This window comes from Rhinolophus ferrumequinum, chromosome 3 (genome assembly GCF_004115265.2).
Source record: "Rhinolophus ferrumequinum isolate MPI-CBG mRhiFer1 chromosome 3, mRhiFer1_v1.p, whole genome shotgun sequence".
Classification (NCBI taxonomy): Eukaryota; Metazoa; Chordata; class Mammalia; order Chiroptera; family Rhinolophidae; genus Rhinolophus; species Rhinolophus ferrumequinum.
The window spans coordinates 75,464,361-75,489,314 of NC_046286.1; the positions used below are offsets into that span (position 1 = coordinate 75,464,361).

Sequence of the window (24,954 nt, forward strand, 5' to 3'; positions counted from 1 at the left end):
CCTTCCGCTATTCTGTTAACTGCAGTACATAGGACAGGTTTATTTTAAAACCACTTTGGGGGCTTGTGACATTCAACTAAATACTTCTTCAGTAACTACTAGAAGCTCATTGATTTGTGCTACTGGAGAAGAGGTGGGACGCTTACCATTACTAATAACAGCCGGCCCTCGATTCTCCCACCCCTGGGTGGACCAGCAAACCTTATTTTACGCAGCCATGAGACTCCTACCTGCGCTGGGAACAGGAGGAAGTAGTGGACCCTCCCTTCCTCCCGTAAGACCGGGGAAAATCTATCCAAATATCATTCCCAGTCCCCCAGATGAGAAACCAAATTGCACAACAGATCCTCTCAAGAAGACTGGGAGACAGAGGGTGAAAGAGCGCCGAGGAGGACAAGCTGACTACGGAGGGAACTGCCTGAGGGAGGATGAATCTTCCCGAGCCGCTGCGACAGCTCGATGTGGAAGGAAGCAGCAGCACAACTGAATTTCCAAAGGGACGGTCCTGAGCGCACAAACCTCTGGGTCCTGCCCCCTCCAGGCAGGTAACCCGCAGCGGAGCTGACCATCGGCAGCCACCGAGCTTCCTGCGGACCACCCGCCCAGCGCCCAACTGCAGCTACTTTAATTGAAAGGAAGGGAGAAAAGCAACAGAGGAGGGGCTCAAGAAAACTGGGAAGGAGTCCGCAGCCAGGAACCTTCCAGCGATCTGCCAAGCGGGCAAGGGGAGAGCTGCTCAGGGGCAGTGGTTGCGCGCCGGCGCTGGGGGAGAAGGCGCGGGGATGCAGGGGCGTTCGGCCCGCCAGAGCAGGCTATACCCAGCCTGACTAGGAAGTAGGGGGCGAGGGTCTCGTGCCCGCTGGACCTTCGGCCTCAACACTCCCAGGCCGAGCGTGCCCACCTCTCCCCGGGAGAACAACCCTTCGGAGGTCTCTTCTCCGCAAGCAGTGCCTCCCCCACTCCCCCTCCCGTCTCGTGTTCTCCCTCCTTCTTTGTAGTGTCCAGAGATGCTCCGCCACAGACTCGGGACCCCTTAGGCGCCTCTTCCCGTCCCTCTGCCAAATCGCAACGCCTGTACTTTTCCAGCTCCCTCTTTCCCTCTTGAAATTGAAAGTTATTGAGGTCGCTCAGGGTTGTTGCTCCAGCAGTTTCCTTCCCCGCCCCCGAGCTCCCCCCGCCCCCCGCAGCCATACCCCCTCCCCTTCCTCGCCCCGTCTTTCCCTCCCTCTCTCCCTCCTTCCCTCCCTCCCTCCACCCCTCTGGGGTGCTCCCGGCAGCCCAGCCCAACACTGGAGCCGCTTCTACTCGTGAACGGCAGAAGCAGCTCAGGGTCTCTCCGCCGCCCCTTGGCCATGGCCGCGGTGCCGACGGCGCCCGCTCCCCTACGCTCCCGGGGCCTCCACCTCTGCCGCCGTAGCCGCTGCAACCTCTGAGCCCCAGGGGCCGCCGCCGCCGTCGCCCGCCCGGATCCAGCCCGCGGCCCCGCCGCCGCGCACCATGCTACCTGCGGCCGCCCGGGCGAGGCCGCTCGCTGCTCCTGGAACCCTCGCTCGCGGCGTTGACAGCCACCCTTGCGGACCCGCCGCATTTGAGGGCTCGGACAATTTGAAAGTACAATAGTTGGTTTCCCTATCCACCCGACCCGCTTCGTTTGCCATCCCAGCACGCCCATCGGATCTGAGTGGAGAAGTCCGCTGCTTGGGTTCTCTTCTGCTCTCTCTCTATACGCTAACACCTACATCTATTTCTAAAACATTCAATATAATTAACAATCACAAGAAAAAGGAGAAAAGGAAGGGAAATATTACTGGGTTACTATGCACTTGCGACTGATTTCTTGGTTTTTTATCATTTTGAACTTTATGGAATACATCGGCAGTCAAAACGCCTCCCGGGGAAGGCGCCAGCGAAGAAGTAAGTGCAGGGTTTTTTACGCGTTTGTTCCCTCCCGCCGCGTTCACCTGTCGGGTCGCTTTGCTTGTCCGGAGTTGGCTCCCAGCGCAGCTCTCCTCGCGCCCTGCACCCCACGCCTCCGAAGGAGGTAACAGTTTGGGCTCCGGTATTGACGGCGTCTCTCACCGGTCCCTCTCCGCTCCCGGCTCTTCCCCCGCATCCATGCGGGTGCCAGAGTCGGGTGGAACCCCGCTAGTGTGGCTCCCGCCCCCTCGTAACTTCAGGTTCGCACAAAAGTTCGGTCCTTCGTTTGATTAGCTCTAGGGATTTGTGCTTTACTCCGGAGACTCGAATGGGGACTTCGAGCCCCAGGGATGCCCCTGACCACTGAGTAAACGCCAGGGGAGGCGTCCTGACCGTGGTGCCTGCTCACCTCGAGTCGCCGCCTCCCGTAGGGAGACCTGGCTGGGTTCTCCAGCGGCGCTCGGCTACGAAGAGCCCGCGGGGACAGCCAGGGAAAGAGCCAGCGAGCGCCTGCGCGACCACTTCCCCCGGCCACGCGCGAGTGGAGAAGGGCGCTCAAAGCGCTCAGGTTTCGCGTGTTTGCTCGCTACACAGAACAGTTGGCGGTCCCATTCCCGGGGCTGTGGGGACCTCTGAACAGGACGCTGGGAGCCAGGTTTCCAGTAACAACGTGGCTTGTCACGCGTGAGCGCGTTTACTGTCTCAGTTCCTTTCAACCGGGTCCCCTGGGACAGACACACACCGAGGGTGGGATTCCCCCTAAAATCTCAACCTTGCCTCCTCGATGTGTCTTACTCTGACTCCTGTTACTTGGAAGGTTGGCTTGTGAAGGCTCCTTAAGACAGTGTCCTAGCTGAAATTAAATGGGCACTCCCAGAGCACCCTCAACACGGTTGGTCTGTGTGAAAAGTGGCGTCTTCCTGAGATGAGGGGACTGACGCGAGAACGGCACCTCTCCCTGCTCCGGGGTAGCCCCGGGCGCGGGCCGCTTTGGCCTCTGTGCCGCGTGGGGGAGTCGCTTCGCAAACAGCAGAGCTGGAGGTGGGGACCCTAGCTCCAGGATGTAAAGGGGGGAGTTGGTGAATAGAGGGAGGGAGGAACTTTCCCGAGCTCTTGGGGCGCAGAGATCGATGCTATTGCTTTGGCCCCTCAGACCTCCAGGCCCGCGGAGCCAGAGACATTGGTCCCACGCGCGGAGCTCTCTCAGCCCCGCGGTGCAGGCGCGGGTGCAGCACAGAAGACACAGGACAGGCTTGTGTGAGATGGAGATTTAGTAATCACTTCTCCACCGCTGTTTGTCTCTGCCCTGCCCCTGGATGTGAGCGTCGCCTGAAAGCTACCTTTGTACCGCTCGCCTAGGGTAGACAAGGTTTGATTCACCTGAAAATTGCCTTTAAAAAAAAATGTAGCTCGGTCGGAGCGCCAGGGGCTCCAGCCGGGCCTCACCGGCTCTAGGATCGCGTAGCAGGGCGCCGGAGGATCTAAGCTAAACATGTCAGGGCATCCGATTTATTATTCTTGCCCTCTGAATGGTTTGTATTCTTCGTAACTCCTCCAACTACCCTTTCACTCAAGCCTTGCCCTCGCGCCTGGCGGTCCCCGCCTCCTCTCCTCGAAGGGTCCGACCAGGGAATTTAGTCTCAGGTCTGTGGGGAGAGGGAATACCGAGCACAAGCGCAGCCTCCTGCTTCCCATCACTCTTCCAGCCAGTACCCACCCGGCGCCCAAAGCCCATTCCCGCTTTCGTCCCACTAAGTCTCCGCAGAGCCAGGAGCTACACAATTGCTGAGGCGGGACAGGGACCTGAGTGTCAGTGTCAGAGGTGCCTCCGATTGCAGTTTTGGGACCCCTGTTTCTGAAAGACACGGGAAAGAAAGTTGGCCATTCTTTTATTCCCACCGCCCCCAGCGAGGACAACGGTGCGGTCATCTACCGAGTAACGCTCCCGCAAGGCTGCGGGGAGCAGCGGGATAAGGCACCTCTAGGATCACACTAGAGAGGAATCCCGGAGTCAAAAGGCGAACTGCTTTCCGACCTGCCTTGGTCGTCTCAAGGCCAAGTCAAAGGCGCCCTCTGGTTGTGTAGCGGGAATGAGAGAGGGAGTGGGTGGAATTGGGTTGAAATTCCAATTATTCTGTGGGAGTGGGACTGGGACAGAACTCCCCGTAGCGGGCGAGGCTCCTTGCTCCTTAGCACGTAGGGCTGGGTTTGCTGGTGCAATCCTGGGAGAGGGGCGACCCCTTGCGTTCTCCGAGGAGACAGGCGAGTCTTTCTTGGCAGGTGCAGTTTGGGGTTTTTGTTGTTGTTGTTGTTTGTTGTTTGTTTTGTTTTTTTGAGAATGGGGACGGGGTGGAGGGTAAGGTGGGAGTTTTGCTAAATGTCCAGAAACTCAAGGTCAAATTGTATGTGCACATACTCATTTCTTTGGACATTTCTGAAAGAAAAACGCATAAAGAGCCTTTTTCTCAAATAAGTCCTAGGAAATGTTTTTTAGTGAAAAATAAGGCAATAGTCAAAGATGTTTTAGAAAGAAGTGGTCTTTCCCTTCCCCCCACCAAGAGACAATTAAAATGAATATTTAAGAGTATTTCTCCTAAGCTGTAGTTAAATAGCTTCACTTTCCTAAACTCTTAAAAATCTTAACTAACTATATAAGAGAAAATTGAGGTGTAAGATCTATTTTTCAAAGCGGTCTCTGAAATGTTTTAGTAGAAAAGTGTCCTGCAAAAAATGATATTCATTTGTAGAGTTATTATTGTCAAGTTTAAGAAACTATGGCTAATCCTCAGATATAGCAGATAAACAATACCAGTGTTCTCGGTTCCCTAAAACAACTGTTATACCATATGTCTCGATTTTGTTGCACGTTAGTGATCTTGTTTCTGTTTCTAATAGAAACAGCATTTTAAACAGCAGTTTTGTACTTTAAAGATATCTATTGAGTTATGGGTGAATACACAATAACTTGTTTACCTATTTGGATTCATATACATTTGAATTCATAGAGATGATGAAATTGAACTTATTCCAAATAAAAATGAAATGCAATCATTATTTAAAAATCCTCAGGCAGCAATGTTTTCAGAGGCAAGCCTTAGGTTTAAGTACAGAATGGTTAATCAAGAACACAGAACCCAGTTAACTTATTTCCAACTCAGCATTTGCAACTTGGTACAGTCAGCTTCTAAACTACAAGTTATCCGCTAATAATATTAATGGTCTAATTTGCCGTAATAATAACCACAGTACCTTACTATTGCACTACATTTGCCCTTGAGTTGTTCACTTGGGCCCCTACATAGCCACTTGAAGTACAGAGGCAGGTATTAATATTCCCACTTTACAGAAAATGAACCCAAGAAACAAAGGCTAAGTAACCTATAAAAGCCATACAACAAGTAAGTGGAACTTGTCTCCTGCTATTTATACTAGTATATGGTCATTCATGTCCAAAAGAAGATGTCGGGTGTGTTAAATAATAAATATTATAATCTCCAGACCATCAGTTTTCCCAATATACTTGGAAAATATACTCTTCTATTTGACCGAAAATTTTTGAAATGATATAAATACAAATTTGTATGTATTATATATTAATGGCCATTGCCAAATAATGAAATCTCTAATAGCAAAGTGAAGCTTGTTAAATATAATATTATTTGATTACTCAGAAGAAATTGTAGGATCATATTATGCCAAAAGACTATTGTTAGAAACGTCTGTTGCCATTGTAATATTCTTTTTATTTGATGCCATCTATTAATTGGGTTTTAATTGTTTAAATTCCAGATAAATACAAGTTTTAAAAAGCCATTGTATGCATACTAATTACAAAGCATCTGTTGCACAATCTATAAAACTTTTAAATCTTTCATAAAAATGCTTTAAATAAAGGAGTAAGAATACAAGGAAAATAATTTAATGGTTATAAAATAAAATCCATTTATTGGAATATACTGGTTATTGCTCATGACATTGTTTCAGATGTTGAGCCATTCTTTGACATTCTGATGCACTCTTTGAGATTCTGATTACACTGCTACTTCTGGAAAACAACAAGCTAATTATAAGGTAGAAAAATATTTTACCCTGCTATGAATTTTGTAATATTAATTTTGAATGGAAGTATGGTTTGCATATTGGCTACAATGTATTTTCTCACCTGTCTACTTTTGTTACGAGTCTACCATGTTTTTGAGATAAACATTGTTTAATAGATGGAGACATGTAAAATTTGCTGGAGAACATATATTCCACAACATATGTGATACCTGTGTGCATCAAAAACACAAATTAAAATTCTTAGGCAGTAATGGCAACATCTTAACTACAATCAAAAAACATTTATTTTTGTGAATTCTAATTTAGTCATCATTACTCTATCAGAACTATTTCTTAAAATACCCCTTTGTTATACTATTTTAACGCTTTCTTATTTCAATAGAAGGATTTTACTAGAACATTAAGAATAATAATTTTAAATATTATCTTTTAGTTTTAAGTTATTCTATGTAAAGTAATTGAGAATACAAGAATGTGAAAGTGATTTAATGTCATCATTTCAATATCCCTTTAAGCATGAAATATGAACACTATTTCAACTTGTAAGGAGATAAGTTTTGCTAAATCATTTCTCAATTAAATATTTCCTTTGAATTTAATATTCTACAAATTAGGTCCCAGGAAAGCTATGAATGAAAATTACAACATGCAGTTAAATTTGATTTTCAAGTTATCATGGAGAAACCCTTGCCACACTACTACAAAACAGATTTCTTAGTCATCTGATCATTCTAGACTATTTGAATCTGGACAGAGATTTCCAGATTGCTACTACATGTCTAAAATATTTTAAAGTTAAATGGTTATCTTTTTTAAAAAATACAATAGTTCTTCTAATTCTATGTAATGTTGATAGACTATTATGTGTAGTCAGAACCCTATGTAGGGTTAAGACCAAATGATCCCTCTGCAGTTATTAGAATGAACTATCAAGAAATACAACTATTCTACGTATAGTAATTTAGTCAATCATCTTTCCCCCCATATTCAAATGATTCATTTTGGACATTGTGTTAACCTCTCTTCCCACTGCCTTACTATTCACTCACTCCATCCCCCAGAAATTTTTTTCCAAGTAGTGAATTCTTGAAATGCCATCAGAGTGGGTATTATGTTTCATGAAATGTAAGAATCAACTTTGGTTACCATTAGGAAAACATCATTCAGTTTTGAGAGCATGGTAAGGATCATGCAAGACAGTGTGTTGAAATTGTATGTTTTACTTGGTTAGGACTATTTCTTCTCTGAACTGAGCATTGTGCACTGGCATTCTTTAGAGAATGATTTGAAAAAGTGTTGCATCATAAATTAGGGATTTTTTTTTCCCCCTTGCTTTTGATTTTGAGGAATAATGTGGGACCATGATTTTTTTCTTAAGGTTTAAAATGATTGGATTATCTTAGAATTTATCATCTGATGGACAGCCTAGTAAGTTTGAAATGTTTTGCAGTTATACCATAACAAAATTATATAAAGCATAAAATATACATCTGTAGAATATGCTGCACATTTTTTCTACTTATTTAATTCTGCCCATTGGATCTTTCCATTCAGGAATATTACTAGCATTCTGATTAAAATACTCATCCAGCAATACTGAAAATAATGCAATATTCCATTCTCAAGAATTGTGACAGTGCTGAAAATGCTTGCCATCTAAGTGCCATTGAATGGGAAGTAATCTCATTTTCTTCTCCAAAGGTGTTTCAACAACATGAAACTTTTAAGCAAAATACCTGAATTCTTTTCACATATGAAAAGTTGAAATAATTTCAGACATTCATTTAAAAAATATGGTTACAGGTGCCTCTTCTCTGATGAGAGTATTTCTGCCTTATTTGTAATCTTGGCAAGGGATCTAATTACCTTCTGCTGTCACTAAAATTCTTCTAGAAGTTTTTTAGTGAAAACTCACTAAAGAATATGATTGCCCAATTAAATATGTATTTTATAACTTTTAATTGTCTTTTTGCCTTATGCAAGCATCTAATTCAATCTTCAAAACACAGCTTACAAGGGTTCCATCTAATCTTTAACAATTTGATGAATAGCAAGCATCATAAGCTCACGATAGGAACTGAGACCTAAGAAGCCATTGAGGGACAAGCCCGAGTGTATGTTGGGAAAAGCAGACTGAGAAGAAGAAGACTGGATTCTAGATCCAGCACTGCTGCTAGTATCTGGGTAACCCATTCAAGTCCTTTTCCCACAGTAGGTTGCAGGTCCTCATCTTTAAATGAGGTGATTGGTCAAAAATTTAGATCTAAGGGATTCCTATAGACTTTTAAACTTAAAATCTTTTGGTGAGAACCTAAGTCATGACTACAGAGTTAAACAGTGCTTCTAAACTTAAGTGATTTCATTTAATTAAGTTTAGTGAATAAAGATGAAGAATGAAAACAAACATAAGTTGCATTAATTGTAAGTAGATTCATCGTACAAAGATTAATTAGTAACTTACCAAAGTAGATAATGAGTTTATTATGATATTCCTTATCCTTCACAATTTCTAGTGCCTGAAAGCCATAGCCAAAGCGTATCAGCATACTCTGTCTTCAGCAGGTCCATCTTTTCCTTGGGCTTAGAGTCACAGAGAGCTCGTTTGGAATATAAACTAGAGAGATGCTTCAGAACCCCCCTACCACAACAGGCTTTCCGAATTGGCCCATGCTGGGATGGGCAATTACAATGGCCCAGGTTTAGGGTAATAAGCCCTGTGCTACAATTACAGATTGAGCAAGCGAGCATATACAGCAGATAATTTATATGAATCAAATCCATAGGTCTTGGCAACTAATTGGATATTAAAGGAGAAGAGGAGGAGGGCCATATTTGGCACTAAACTTTGGACTATAAAGACTAAAGTCTAGGTAAATGGAAAAACTATGGAGATAAACAAAAAGATGGAAAAATAAGAAAAGCAGCTTTGGTAGGAAACTTATTTTTCTTTTGAGTTATCTTTACTTTGAGGGCCAGTAACTCTAACGCAAAGTTTCAGAGAGAGTCAGGGGCTAAAGAGAAATATTTTGGAGTCATTCACACTCACATAAAGGGGGTAGTTGAATGCATGAGAAAATCGATTAGTGTTTTGCTTATTATTTAAAAGTGTTTGCAGTGCTGACGTTGAGACTCACTCTTATTGGTAGTATCAAAATAAGAATAATCACATTAAGGTGCTTTGTCTATTTTAAAGAGTCTAGTATGTCATTCTCAACTGTGTGGCTTTTATAGTACTTTTTGTATTAATTATATAAGAGAATGGTCACTGGTATCATGAGCTGCAATTTTAAGTTGCCAAATCATTCAATTAAAGATTATACTTGGATGTCTTATCACCTGTGGAACTATATTGCTTTGCTGCAGATCATAGGAAACTGGAAAAACTTTATGGTAATGAAAAATAAGTTTCCTTTAGGTGTAAAAATGATTTTTTATATCATTTCCTTTGGTTTTAGCATCTACTCCTAACAGTGGCATTCTGCTTTCAAGTAGATTGATTTCTCTACAAAGTGTGTTCTTGTAAAATAAGAGAATCTCAGGATGGGATGAAACTTGAAGGAATCCAGTCCATCTACATAGAGCATGGATTACCTTTGCAATATCTCCATGGAGTAATTGTGCAGCCTTCGTAACAACCTGGCCCCATGCCCTCTCTTTTTCTTCCTAGTCAATTTGGGCCTTCTGCATCAGAAGCAGGTTATATTTTCTAGTGAGTCTATTCTCCTAGCTCTCTTCTGAGACCTTGGCATGGCCATGGGATTGGACTTAGTTACCTTGAAACATCTTTCTAAAATGAATACACAATAATGCAATGCACTATTCACTCCCAAAAATTGACCTCAGAAAACTAGCTGGTAAGCATATTTATAATTATACCCCAATACAAAGCACATTCCTGAGAGTAAGTGGTAAAGCAGCCCCCATTTTATAACCACATAATACAAACCACCACCACACAATATAAAATAACAGAATTTGTGAGTTGCTTATTTTAGAACACTGTTTTCTTAACATATGATTGATAAGTTGGAAAGAAAAAGAATAGCTAGTTTCTCAATGTTATGTTCTCCTCTCATACAAAGGGACCTCACTGATACGAACACAGTCATTTCAACAAAGGCTGTCATATAAGGAGAGGAGATAACAGTCACATTTTCCTGATAAGGAACAGGTAAAATACTATGCTAAAGTGTGTGTAAATGCTTCATAGCAAAATACAGCTTCCCAGTTCTCAGAGCCACTGTTAGTATTTATATACATTTTATCTTAATATACATTTATATTTACTTGTTGAAATGAGTGTTGTGATAATGATCACTATTTAAATAGCTGTCGTGGTTTGATCATCTGTGAAGTGTCAGACCCTGTACTTGATGTTTTTGCAAATATTATTTGATTTAGTCCTCACCCTGACCCTGGAAGGAAGGTACCAATAGGCCCACGTTAATTGCCTCAGATCAGTCAGTGAAGGTGGGGTGCTCCTGGAATTCCAGCCCAGGTCTGACTCTAAAGCCCATATCCTTCCTTGATTTCTTCACATCCCCTCAGCTATCGGGATTGGTACTGGAGGTGATCGTGGAGGCATTTTTGCAAACCCCACCGTATTTTTTCTTTCCCATACTCTCTCTTTGCTCATTATCTCTTTCTCATTTAACAAACCACAAATCTTTTTCAAACATTTGCTGTGGAAGTTGCTTCTGGTATTCTAATACCCTCTCCCACATTGCTTTCTTTTCTCTACCCTTTTTCCTCTCTTTCCTTAAATCTTCCCTCTTCATGATTCTTAAACATCAAAAGTTGCTGGGTTTTTTTTCACTAGAAACAAAAGAATAGCACAGTTTATTATGAAACACTCTAAGATTATTCTTCCCATCTACAGTTTGCATGTCCAAGAGAAGATTAACTTAGGCATGAGGATGTGGGCAGAGTCTATAATTTTGCAGTTAAATATCAAAATCCTTCTATGTAATTTACAACCACAATAGATATTTCAATGGCTAGTTTTTGTGATCCAGAAAAGTTATCTTTATGGTGCTTCATAAAATTTGTTATTTATATTACGTTTACCATGAACATTAACAGTAACCTCCGCTCCAAATTCTTGCTTTATGGGCTTTGCTACAGTAATTTTTCAACCCTGATTTCAAATGAGAATCACCTGGGAACCTTTCAGAACAAAGAAACCAATACCAGACTCCACCCTAAACCCAATGAAACAGTGTCTGGGGATGGGGCCTGAACACCTGTATTCTCAAAAGTAGTCCTGGTGAGTCTAACGTGCAGCCAACTACTGTTGGACCCTTCATTCAAGAATAACTATTACGGTTGAGCAACTGTTGTAAACAGTGCCAGTTCACAAGGGTGAGACAGACGAAACAGACTTGTGTGGAGTGAGATAAGAGACAAGGTATCTGTCATTTGAACAGATAGTAGTTTAAAATATAAAGAAGTCCGATAGTCCTATGTTGTTTATCAATAGAGTATTGTTAAACTTGTGGCACTGACTAGTGCAGACAAGACTATCTGATAGAGAATTGTCTCAGCCAAAGAGTCTAAGAGAAGAGAGCGAAGTGCACAGTCGGACGTGATGGTGAGTTTCACAGATTCTGGCTTCATAGAACAAGAACACTGCTGCTAGATACAGTACAGTCCGGGCTGAGTGGGTGTACTGCTGAACTCTATATGCCTTGGGTGAGTGAGGTACTACAGGAAATAGGAAAGAAGATGGGGGATCGGCCATACCAGAAATGTTTTTCAAAGCTACACTTAATAATAAGCAACTGTGTTCATGTCTTACCAGATGATTGGTAATATACCCTAGCGTCCTCTTTGATTTTAGGAAAAACATAATGGTTAGAAAACCTCCTAACAATAAACCTCCCTTTCTTTTGTAGTTTCTATAACTCCTGACCAACTTTAGATTGACTACTGGTGATCAGTAAAACTACTATAGATAGCATAACTTTAACTCTATCTTAATGGGTTAAGTTTTGTGGTACATTGTTTATTTGTGAACTTACTGTTTTTACTTCTTTCCTAATGTGCTCTTCGTTGGATGGCTATCTCCATTAAATCTTGTTTATTATTCTTTTCTAGTCCATGAAGGATTTTCAAACGTTTCATAAAGCAGGGAAAGCTCCATGTAAAAGCGAGGTGGAAGTCTGGGCTTCCTGTCAGACTTAATTCTGCTTGTTAAGGGGGCTCCTTGGGAGAATTTGGGTTCTAGTGAGTCACTAGGCCAAATCCCAATAACCACAATTGCCAAAAGTAATTAGACTGAAGAAAGCCAGGCTCCCTGGGAGAAGGGTCATCACAGCACGCTTGAGCCATTGCTCCGTGGTCAGACCCAGTTACTTGTCCCTAAGGATTGGGAGCAATCATGAGTTACAGAGAGCAGGAAATCCACCAGAAAACAATGCTTTCCACCAATTTTTTTTGCCTCAATAGGTTATTCACCCTAAGCATGCAAGAGATGGAAGTATGCACTGGTATACGTGCATTTATGTCACCATCATCTTATAAACCACCTTGTCTGCCTGCATCAGTACAAACGCACACATACAGAACTCCTGTCGTCATCATTCCAAGTTCTCCTCCTCCCTTCCGGAGTAGATAAAAAGAACCCAAGGAATTTAGTCTGAATCTTTGTAAAAGAGGTGTCTGATTAGGAATGGAAAGGGAAGGGAAGGGATCCTTGTAAACATCCTTAGGTCAATGTAGATATAATATTACCAAAGTAACATTTGGAAATAAGAAAATAGTAGTACATTCCACCGGGATAGGAGTTCTAAAATCTCTATAGAGCTTGGAAAAGGCCAAGAGCAAACTTATGACTTCTTGTGCTGAAAACAATACCATGCGGAAACACGGTGCTATAAGCAGCTAAGCAGAAGTTCTTGATACTGTAACTAAGCAGTGTTCTAATTTTAAACTTTTAATAGGTTACAAACTAGAAGATTGGTAAACCTTTCTATAGGCAAATATTCAAGTAGTGCAAATATATCTGTGTGCTTAATAACCTAAGTGAAAATTCACCTTTGCAACTATTGGCAATGCCTCAAATACTGGGGCAAGATACTCTTGTCACCTCTTGTGATTGATCATTAATGGAACAAAGACACAGAGCTCCCACTGATTGTATCCTTAATGTGATGAGTTTCACATTCCTTTATGATTCAGAACGACTTCAGTATATTCAGCATGCCTATGACTACTAGCTCTTTTTGTTTAAATACGTGGATGTGTAATATTGCTTACTTTAAACCCACAGACAGGCAGGCAGTCAGATTCACTTTCTGTCCAGCTTTCTCTGGCAGCTGGCGATCTCCAGGTAATATTTGGCAAATAAACACTGACCTCCTGCACGGTGCACACTAGAGGGTTATAACGACCTGCAGTCCGTGTATTACCAATCTAGTGGAACTATATATTTTATTTTCTTTGATCTTAACTTTGACCATGAAATAATCTAAGAATAGAAGAATCCTAATTTTTGGAAACTTAGCTGCAAAACCGTGACACCTGTGTTTCCCTGTATCACTGCCTTTGGATGGCATGTACTTTCTGCCATGAAACACAAATGAGATGGACAAATGCTGCTTGGCCACAAACTAAATGAGCACATCCTGAGAGCAGTTGAATATTTGTTTCTTACAGAATTTAATCTTGTTTTCCAATTTACGAGTGATTTGTTGATCTAAGTCCAAAAGTACCCTCATTACTATTTGGTAACAAGAAATAAAGCACAAAAGTGGTCTCCCCAGCCCCTCTGGCCTCAATTCACCCACTCATTTCACATCATCCTCAAGATGGTAACTCTTAGCTCCCTCTACAAAGACTAATATAATTTTAAAGGGGCAGTTTCTCTTTCACATAGCACATTTCTAAGACATCCACCCAACTTCCCAGTCTGTCCAGAGCTTGTTGTAGACCCAAGCCTTTAACCTCGATCAGCGGGATTCCTTTGGAAGCCAATTAGCTTGCAGGACCATGTCGATGCATTTGGGCCCTAATACAATCAATAGCATGTGCTGTTTCATCCAGCTCCAAGCCTCCAGGACCCAGCCGTGATTCATGTGTGTTTTCAGACTTGTGAGCATTATGTGCTCATATGTCAAAGTTTAATTGCTAAAGGAATAAGGGAGAGTTTCAAGAAGAGGAACTCCAAACCATTTCAGGCTACTGCTGCCATTTTCAGCACCCATGTAGACATCTCACATTCCAGGAATTCATTATAAACTGTTTGCTTCTGAACTTAATATATTGCCCATACTATACATGGAGGGCTTACAATACCAGAAAACTTTAAGTAATAGCTTTTAACCAAACTACTTAAACCACAGGCTGAGGGACATAAGTGCTTATCATTCATCAGATAAGAACACATCTCAAATGAAAATTGCCAAGATTTTCCAGTGCAGGATATTTTCTCCACCCTTCCTAGCCCAAACTCACTTCCTCATCCACACCCCAAATTCTAAACCACTACTAAGATGAATTGAACACCCTTAATTGTAGAATCTTCCAACGAAAAAACAAACACACAGATAGCAGAGTTAATTTATAAAACACTGCTGCATTTATCTTGGCAGATTTCAATTCTCTCCTTTCTGACTCTTGCATGCTGACTTGCACTCAGCAGCTCATGGAAGAAGCAAGTCATTTCTCTATATTAAGTGCCTTGAGGACCGCTGCACAGAGTAAGTTTGGTGTTTCTTCGTGCTTCTTGTACAGGTTTCTTTCCTCAGATACAATTTATTTACTGGGTCCCTGAAACCTGAATAATCCCTTTAAGCCTGAAGCAAATGGAGAGTCATTTTTATAAGCACAATAAATGAAAGTGGCTGTTCAGATATTTCCTTGATCTGGTCTATACACTGATGTATCCTTTTGTTAATACAGACCCTTGATATTCTAGCAAGCAGCTCCCTGAAATTCTAGGGCTGCTTAAAATTACATGACCAGGACCCAGGCATCTCCCCTCCCCCACACCCAGGCCGCTATTCCTGGGAGAATGCCAACAATTTTGCAGGATTCATTCTGACAACTGTTCTGGTGTAAATATTTAGAGAAATCCTTTCCATTAGAGATTAAACAAAGTGTGAGTAACTGTTCCTAAATAATAGATCTTATTAATGTTTGCAACAGCAGGCCTTATGCTTTCTGATGCACGGACTCCAATACTGTACACTGAAGAAAAGACTAAGGGGAAAAGAATCAAGACAGGAATTGGTTTGAACTGCATGTAATCTGAACTGCAAAATATTATTTTAAGTTATCACTATAGAGATGACATTAAGTGCACAGAATTTAGGGGAAATGAGTTCATTTAAATTGAAAGTAGCAAAAATTTGCTACTAGTGTTTTAATGGCTTAAAAAAGGTTGAGGGTAATTACAGGGTTTTTTTTTTATTGCTATGACAGTTCAAACGTAGTTCTTAACTATTTCTCTATATTCCCACCAAAATAAACTAATACATCTGAGACCCCATCTGATGTATGCTCTGGTTTCTATATCATTATTCAAGAACTATTGAAAGGCATAATGGTAGGGCTCTAATGCTGATATCAAATGACACTTGTTAAAATAGCCTCAAGTCCGCTAGCTCAAGGAAGCTCACCAGTGTTCCACTTCTTGCTTTTCTGTTTGCATGGCATTTTCAAGTATTTATTATATACCGGGGGATTAAACAACTAAGTAATTTAAAACATCAGAAGCTTCATTGACTGAATTTCTAAATTAACTTTGCAGTATTAATGATTACTGTGATACTTGATTAGAACAGGTATATATATCCTTTAGACTAGTCACTGTTTCCTCCTTCCTTTGATGATTTAAGGTCTACACTAAAATATGAAAAAACATAAAGTTTAATTCAATTTCTTTATTGACAAGTCACAATCTAAGTTTTCTCATTAGTATATGCAGCAGCTTTTCTTTACAGGAGAAGGATTTTTTTTTTTTCTTTTTGCTGTACGTTAGGATTTTTTTCTATAGAAAAGCATTTTAGAAAAAAAAGATGCTATGTAAATAATATTGAAATGTCCATAATGGGATTTTACTTCTCTTTTATTTCAAGCAAATAATGATAACCATTCACTGCTGAGTCTCCAGTTGAGTCCCACTCGAATCCTGTATTTATTCAAGATTTAAAAAAGAAAATAATAAAAATAAATATAAGAGAAATGAAGTCGAAACTTCATAAAGTTCAGTGAAGGAGAATGGCACCTTTCTAACTGCCTTCCTTGAATCTAGATCTTCTTGAGTTCGGACTATGGTTAGAGAAATCCATATTAGGGGGACAGATGGATTGATTTCTAATTAATACTCTACTGTAAAATTTAGACAAATCACTTAGTGTGTGATTCAGCTTTATTCATTCTGAAATGGGACTCATAATCTTTCATTTACCTGAAAGCAGGAGACTGATCTTGAAGGCTCTCGAACAAGATGTTCTTTTCCTTTTCCTTCTTGTAGCATGCTCTAACCTTAGACGGTTGTCTGACAAAATTTCAAGAATGTGGAGTTAAGGCTTGAATTCAAAAACATAAATTTCTTTTTGTACTTGAATGCAGTTTCTTAGACCATAGGTTTAGAAAGATAACAAATAAAAAAAACGAAGGTTGTGGGGAAAAATTATGGAGGAAAATTGAAATTAAACTTAGTCCTAATTTAAACAGCATAAATTCATTTATTCAACAGCCATCTGTTGAACCTTTAGTATGTGGTAGTATTACAAAAGTGAGCAAAACACTCATGAAACCTGCCATTGTTGCCTGTAACAGTGGTTAAGGAAAGAAAATATGAAGCCAAAATTAAATAATATTTGGCTTAAGATAAATTAAAACTGTTACTCTTTATAAGCTGTATAACATTTTTAAAAAGGCTTGTCTAAATAGAATTGGAAATCAGATAGTTTACAAATGAGCCTAATGTATACCCAGATTCTTCCCTGGAAAACAAAGATACTAGACATCATGGGGATGAAGCAGGAAGGTGGAAGGAAGATCAACTGAAAACACTGGAATTTATTGGGCCTCTCAGTGTTTTCTTGTCTGAAAATTTATGACCAATGAACGAGAGTTATCATTTAGCATGACGTTTGTGACAATCATAGGAAGTATGCTATGCGCACTGTAAACGTAGTTGGCATTGTTAGGTAAAGCTTGTAATGGAGTGGCATAGTTTGGCTGAGTGAATTTCCATTTTTGGCACATTGACTAATTTCTATAGTTGAACTTTCACACTAGTTCATTAACTGGAATTACTTTTACCAAACAAACATTAAAATATTTTATGTTTAAAAATAGTTCTTTTTTGTCCATCTCTCTGAGGCATTTTTCAAACCTTTTATGGTAAACCCTTGACCACCGCATGGAACATACAATCCCATCTACTTTAAGTACCAGTTTGGCAAACACGTATCAACAAGTTATTTGGATTTCTTATGTAAGTCTGTTGATGACCTTTTTCCTAACATCAATTGATAGCATTAAACATGTCAGTTGCCAGAATTCAGAGTCTTCAAAATAGCATGATCCAGTTCTTTTCTGTATGTCATTACTAAGTTGAGAAGGGTTTCGAGTAGCTATCACGTATTTTTATGAGTTATCTCGTGTAGCCCTCAAAACAATCTCATGATATATTGATAACTATTTTATAAATGAAGAAACTGAGACTCAAAACAATTAAGGAACAGACCAAAATGACATAGCCAGAAATGGTAGAACTAAGTGTATATCCAGATCTTCGGACCTGAAGCACGGTTTCCCCATTATACTCTGCTTTTCATTAAGCCTGTTAAAGGAGAATGCCAGAGGAGGTTTAAATGATGGAGAGTTCCCTTTCTGCAGCTCAGACTAAACTACTAATGCCCCCTTAAACAAAATGCAGTGAGAGTAAACCGGACTCATTGACAGAAGTGGTTACTTGGGAAGTGCAATGAGAAGCCTTTAAAATGTTTTTAAAGCAGGAGCTTGATAAGATCATAACAATTGTTCTTAAAACATCACTCTAATTGCTAAATGTTAGCAGTGGTGGTGGTAGGAAATGGAAAGTTGTGAGCTCTGTTAATTAAGGAGATAGAATCCATAGGAAACGGTGATTGGAAATGGATGCCATTTAGTGAAATAGAAAATACTAGAGAAAGAACATGTGTGGGTTAGATGTTCAACATATTTTAATAGTAAGGAAGCTTTGGGGATACAGCATAATCCCCTCATGTTACTTTCAGGAAAAAAAAAGGCCAAAGATTGAAGTCACTTCCCAGTGGAGAACGGAGTAGAAACAACTCCTGTGGCCATTTTGTAACACCAAACGCCACATAGCAGATGGATGGCTCAAGGACTAACATTCTAGAGAAGTGCTCTGCAGATATTCTGGCAATCTCACTTCTTATTTGTTTAACTCATGGTCATTTCAAAGAGAATTATCTGTTCACTGGCTGAAGAGTTATTTCACAATCTCTTTATTTCCTTACTCCATGAAATCCAAATCTTAAAAAGTTACTATAACTATTGGCCTAGTCTAAGGTGGCTCATGATAGGGCACCATTAAAAAAAAAAAGTTACACATACTCTCATCAAACACAGTTGTCAGTTTTCTTATCCCATGTGTTCTTATTCTATTCCTGAGACTGGTTAGGTTCAAGTCTGGCACTGAGTTTCTAAAGTATCTGTGGGACAGACGCCCAGAGAGCAACTTCCAGGCTCTCGACCTCACATGGAAAGGTGCTGGCTCAGGCAGTAAATGGCCATCAGCTGTGACTAGTTGGCCATCAGCTGTAACCAGTTAGCCATTAGCGACTAATATAACTGCCGTGGCTAAGCTAGAAAGCGTGGATTGCATTTTGCAGGGTTGGTTGGTTGGCAGAGAAGCAGACGCGGATTGCACCTCATGTGGAGCCTGCTTCCTGTGTCTCCAACCCAGCCGCCAGCGAGAATATAGTGGTATGAACCCCCATCCATGGCTCTGTTGGTGTTCCTTTTTGGCCTCACCATTCCTGCGTTATTATGTGGGGAGCAGGAACAGAGACCCCGCATGACAGTGTCACTATGCCCATTATTAATAATAACATATCATTATAATTTTGTATAGCTTATTTGATTTTTTCAATAAGCTTTTGAAATGGGCAGAGCAGGTTTCACCATTCTCATTTTACAGATAAAGCTTAACAATATTAAGTGGCTTGTAGAGTATCACAAAGGTAGTAAGTGGCAGAACTCAGCCTCAAATTTCTTATAGGGGACATTTATTTTGTTTTACTAGAAGTTCATGGCCTTTCCTGCATTGCCAATATCCCTGTTTATCTCATGTGAAGTTCCTGCTGTTAGTATAATTTCTTTGGATTTGACATTAAAAACGTGTAAGTTAGGGGAAATCTTTGATGAGATTATTCTTACTGGCGGACATGGTGAATTGGTGGATCTTTAAAGTCCTTTCCTATTTGAATACCCGCGTGTGAGCCCCCCATGGGGGGTAGGAGATAGGAGGGAAAAGGGTGCCAAATAAGCTATTTTAAAGACTTAACAAAAATGCTTTGAAATCTAAGAATAAAACTCTAAGCCCGTGGCTCCCCTGACAGTTCTTATCAACTAAAAGTAATTTTTAAAAAGAGACTTGTAGTGATATATTATTTTGTAAAATGATTAAGAAAAAAAATCCTATTTTGTTATTTCACCGTCTATAATCAATTTTTTGTTAGATTTAGGGCAATGAATTAGGATCCTGAAATTAGCTCCTAATTAAAATTGATCAGCGAGCCTTTTGGTGAGTCAGAGTGTCCAAAGCAACATGCCTGTTGGAGGTGTGACGGAAAATGAGCCATGTTGGATCTTTTTGTAACAAAAGGTTTTGCCTCTGTAGTCTCAGTGTAGGTTGGTCATTTATAATGGACCACAGGAAAATTTGTTTTATCCTCTGGAGAAGAGGGAAAATCAGAGGAATTACTGACAGGTGTCTCTGCTCTTACTCTGGGCAATTTTCATGGCTAACTTTCCAGGTCCTGTCTCTACAACGATTCCTCACCCAGAAGTGAATGATCGCAAACCCTGGAAAACGTAATGGGATGTTGTTACTTTAAGAAATCAAGCTTAGCTCCAGCTATTTAGCTCTCTTTGACTCTGGAAAACGCTTCGATTCCATACCTAAACTCTTGCATGCTCAGGTGTAATGTTTGAATTGCTGTATTGGAAGCATCCCCCAACTTTATTCTCTGAAATCCTGTAACTTGTGAACATTTCCTAAACTTTTATCACCTCTAAGCAGTGATGTTTCCTTACCTTCACAGTGAACTTCTTAGCCTGCTCCTAATGTTTAATTTTAATGTTTTTTCTCCCTAAATTTTACATTTCAGTCAAACAAAAAGAACCCAGAAGTGTGCCACTAACGCTGGGTGATCCTAGTCAAGGTACCAAAACTCCATAAGCCTCAGTTTTGGTTTTTTGGGAGTTTTGTGGGGTTTTGCTTTTTTATAAAATGAAGGAGTGTATTTATTCTTTATGATTTATTATGAACCTGTTAATATACTTAGTCCTGGGCTATGTGTTGAAATACAAAGGGGAAATGGGGAAGTAAGACGAGTCCAAGCCCCCAGGACCTCACAATGAAATAATCATTTTTACCTGCTGTTCTCCCTCCCTCACTTATCTTTCTAGTTTGATATCTGAATCCCCTTTTCTCAGTTAATTACGTGATTTTGTGCTTGGTTTCCTAAGTTGGAAACCACAATATCAACATTTATTACTCCTTCAGTTGCCCACTTAAAATTGATTGTCAAATCCTGTCAATCCTGCCCGTTCTTCTTTGGAAATAACTTTAAAATCCATGCCCTCTTTTTGCATACCATCAACACTATCCTTATTCAGCTAACAACAGTACCAAGTACAGAACATAACATCCCATTGACTCTCAACTTTTAATCTCTCCTTCATTGATTCTTCTCTCTGCCGTCAGATCTTAAAACCAAATTAGATAATGTCACTGATCTGTCCATAAGTAGTTATTCCAAAATGCATATAAGGTTAAATTCAAATCCCCACCCAGTTTCCCCTTATTTTAAAAATTCAGTTCAATTGTCGAGTCTTCCAAGTAGGTACTGCCAGGTGGTTAGTTATTTCCTATCTGGCAAGGTCTTGTACATAATCCTTACCACAATGGCTTTACTTTGTTTATGGTTTCTCACCATACTTCAAATTCCTAGGTCTTATCCACCTTTCCATTTAAAGCACCAAGTACTGTTTGACAAACTGTCTTTAAAAAAAGGAGAAAATACAGTAATACCTTTGTTTTCGAACATCTCCACTGATGAACATTTCAGTTTATGAACGCCATAAGTTTTATGGATCTATGCTATCATTAAATAGTAAACTTCATGCCAAATTTGCAGTTTTAGGGGTTGATTTTAAAGGTCTGGAATGGATTAATTCATTTTGCATTACTTTCTATGGGGAAACCGTGCCTTGATTTTCGAACATTTCAGAGCTCAAATGGACTTCCGAAACGGATTACGTTGGAAAACCAAGGTACCACTGTGTATTGGGTATGCTCTATGTAGTATTAGAACTTCCTGAAAGATAGGTTGACATTCAGTATGGGGAGATGTTTTAAGATGTTCAATGTGAGGAGATGCTGTAAAATAATTATACTGGCTGCCCACAGATATCATAAGATTTGTTCTACTAGGCTTTTCTGGGAAAGTTGTTTAAACTAGATCCCTCTGAAGTTCAAAGGTTTGCGATTCTATCAGCTGGGAGCTAATCAACTGTATAGATCTGTTCTCCATTTGTCTAAGTTCTTCTTTTTCTTTAAGTTTCATAACTGTTCCTAACTGTTTTCTATAGTCTTCAAATACTTCAACCATCAGTAAATCTTCCTGCCTTTTAATTTCTGTTGCACTACATTTCTGGTCTATATATTTATGGCCTGTAGGAATAGAAAAAGACTATTTTAGTAAATGTATGGTAGGCTTCTTGATCAGAGACCATGTTTTGTCTCTCAGTCCCTATAAGGGTTATTTCCAATAATCACTGAAAAAATACTTATTTGTAAAGATGGGAATTATGTGATACTGAACATATAGTGTTTATATCACCTGTATCACATTTACCTGGGGTACTTATAAATGCTCTACCTAGGCCTACCTCTTCATTCCTGAATCAAAATCTTTTGGAGTAAAACCTATGCGTCTGAATTATTACAAAGTACTCCAGGTTATTTTTATACATAGTAAAGTTTTGGAACCACTAGAATAGACCTTCAGGTACTATATACCCTTTGGGGATCATTTCTATAGCATGCCTTACCTCTTTCAGTATGTTTAAGCAGGTTTTTGTCTTCAGGGTAGATCCCAGAGGACTTCTTGCCCAGAATGCTGTGTGAGAGCATCATTTATACCCATTAAAGGCTGTGTCTGCAGCCTTTTAAAAGTAGCCTCTTCCTATGACTATTAGTCTCTGGCTCCCTGAGGTTCCCCAAATCTTCTGTGTTAGAGGGAAGCATCAGCATCTGCCCTCTCTCCAGCCTCCTTGCTTGGAGGTTTCTGAGAGAATTATTATTGACTAAAGTTTCTAGCTACCTCAAATGAGTGCACATAGCACAAGGATAGAGTTAGTACTTCTCGGGTAAAACAAAATGTCTTACACCTACTGATTTGTAATGAGTGCCTGTAAGAGGGCTGGGTGCCTACATATCATCTCAGTTAATCCCCCACTACCCCCACTCCCACCCCGTATCTATCCAGTAGATATTCTCATGTTACAGATGAGGAAGCTTAGGCTCAAAGAGGTAAACAATTTTGTCTAAATAAATAATCAGACTGTGAACTCCCTGACACAGATTATGGGTTTTATCCATCTTTAGATGCCCACTAACAAGCAAAGTGTCTGGATATTACATAATTTGTTTAAATGAATAGCTGGATGAAGAGATACATTTTGGTTATTCAGTTAGTAAATGTCAGCACTCTGTATGAGTCCAAAGCCAGTTCTCCACGACCCGCTCTCTGTGCTCCTCTGGGAAGTATGCAGGGCCCATCTCTGCATAAGGTGTGATAACAGTGAGTAGACACATACGTCCACAAATGCATCATACTCACAAAGGTGCACGTTAGTACCTCCTGTTCTCTCAGCAATTTTGTGAATCTAGGAGAAAAATCCACTTATTTTTCAGCTCAGGACTTTAAATGTAACACATAAAGCTGGATTTATTTAATGGTATACCCACTATTTGCACATCTTCTCGTGCCTGTTAAAATACCACAAGTCCCTTGCTTGCTGTTTGCTTATGCTAAGACTTCAGCCACCAGATATTCTACTTGAGCATGTTATGTGGCAAGAAGATCCAAGTTTATTCATAATATAACAAAGTGGAGTTTGTTTTTAGCACAAACTGAAGTTTGTTTCATTCAAGAATATGAACTTAGTAGTTATGGAATCACACCCATGCAGATTCATTACCATTAAACTATCACATTTTCTGTTTATGTTGATTTCTAATTAATTCTCTCCTTAAAAAAAAAAAAAAAAAAAGGAACGGCTGTCTCAGCCAGACCAGAGCACATAATGATTCCCACTGTTGGATGAATACTGTTGGATCTGTCTCATGAAAAACGCTGTTATTACCACCCACTAACTCATCAACAGGTCCTGGCTCTCTACAGAAACTGGGTCTCCGTTACCCCTATCCACACCCTCTTGTCCTCTATTCACCTCCACTTGGGAACATGGCCACTTGGAGAAGGAGAGGCTTTCCCTCCCTTAGCTACAGCTGGAGATGCTGATTCAGTACCTTACATTTCACACCCGTAGCAGAGTGCAATAACCTTATGATAGAATTTCTACTTGTGGTTAGGAAAAGAACCACTATTTTTGTTTCTACAAATGTTTTTTTGTTGCAGCTTCGGCTGCAGAATCAACTATAGCGATCTGGTAGGTCATAGGAAAACTAATATAGTTTTCAATACTTTTGAAGAAGCGATTTTGGGATTAGCTGGTAGGTCATTAACTCATTTAATAGAAAACGGAACATAATGTTGATATTCTAAAAGGAAGGTTATTCTAAAGGCAAAAACTATAGTGTTGTTCCTCTAAATTAGACTGTGTCAACATGCATCGCTAATGTCAAGAATTCAGAAAATACAAAAAGATTATACACGAGATTGCAAAATGTTTGTTTTTATTCTCTTTATCCATTTCTATAACCTCTTATATATTTCATAACTTTCCTATCTCTCTTCACCACCATCACCACCACCACCACCACCCTACACACACTCCAGTAAAAGAGAATGAAAATTTAAAACCCCAAAGCAAATTGAAATTACTGCGAGAAGCAGATGGGAGGAACAAAGGAGAAATGAAATGTTCCCAAGGAAGTTTCCCAAGAGCAAAGAACACGTAGATCAATGCACAGTCTCTTCAAAGGTTATAATCTGAATGTAAATTCCCAAGTTATGGCTAGTTAGAACATTCTCCTCTAATATAAAAATTAATGAGAGAACATGTTTTTATGGAATACAAGATGCTGGTTCTGTTTCATAACCCATAAAATTAACAAAAATTAAAATGAATAACTGTATCAGGCAAAATGTGTTCTTGCCTTCTCTCTGATATTTACTTGCAATGCAGAATTTAAATGCACTTCGTATAAAATCCCAGCTTTTTTCTTTGGTAAGAGAAAGAAATCCCTTCTCTAATCTCTCTCATACCACTCACAGCACAGAGTCCTCATTAGCTCCCCTTGTGCTGCTCCTCATGCCTCATTCTTTCCCATTCTTTCCCTTAAAATCTTTGTACTTGCTGATGCTCCGCCTGGAATACTCTTTCTCAGGTTTCATGGCTGACTCCTTCTCATTCTTCAGGTCTCAGCTAAAGAGTTACCTTCTTAAAGGGGCTTTCCCTGACTACCGTATTTAAAGTAGTTCCCTAGAGCTACTCTCTACCTTATCCATCTGTTTATTTCCTTCACAGCACTCATCA

General features: G+C 40.2%; 1 protein-coding gene across 1 annotated transcript in view; it reads left to right on the top strand.

The window, feature by feature from the left end:
* The first annotated feature begins 1,293 nt into the window (after positions 1-1,293).
* RSPO3 (R-spondin 3) overlaps positions 1,294-24,954 on the top strand; it is a 77,087-nt gene continuing 53,426 nt past the window's right edge. The window contains exon 1 of the mRNA XM_033103673.1: positions 1,294-1,914. Within this exon, the coding sequence (XP_032959564.1) occupies positions 1,818-1,914 (97 nt within the window). The 5' untranslated portion in view covers positions 1,294-1,817. The remainder of the gene's footprint in view (positions 1,915-24,954) is intronic.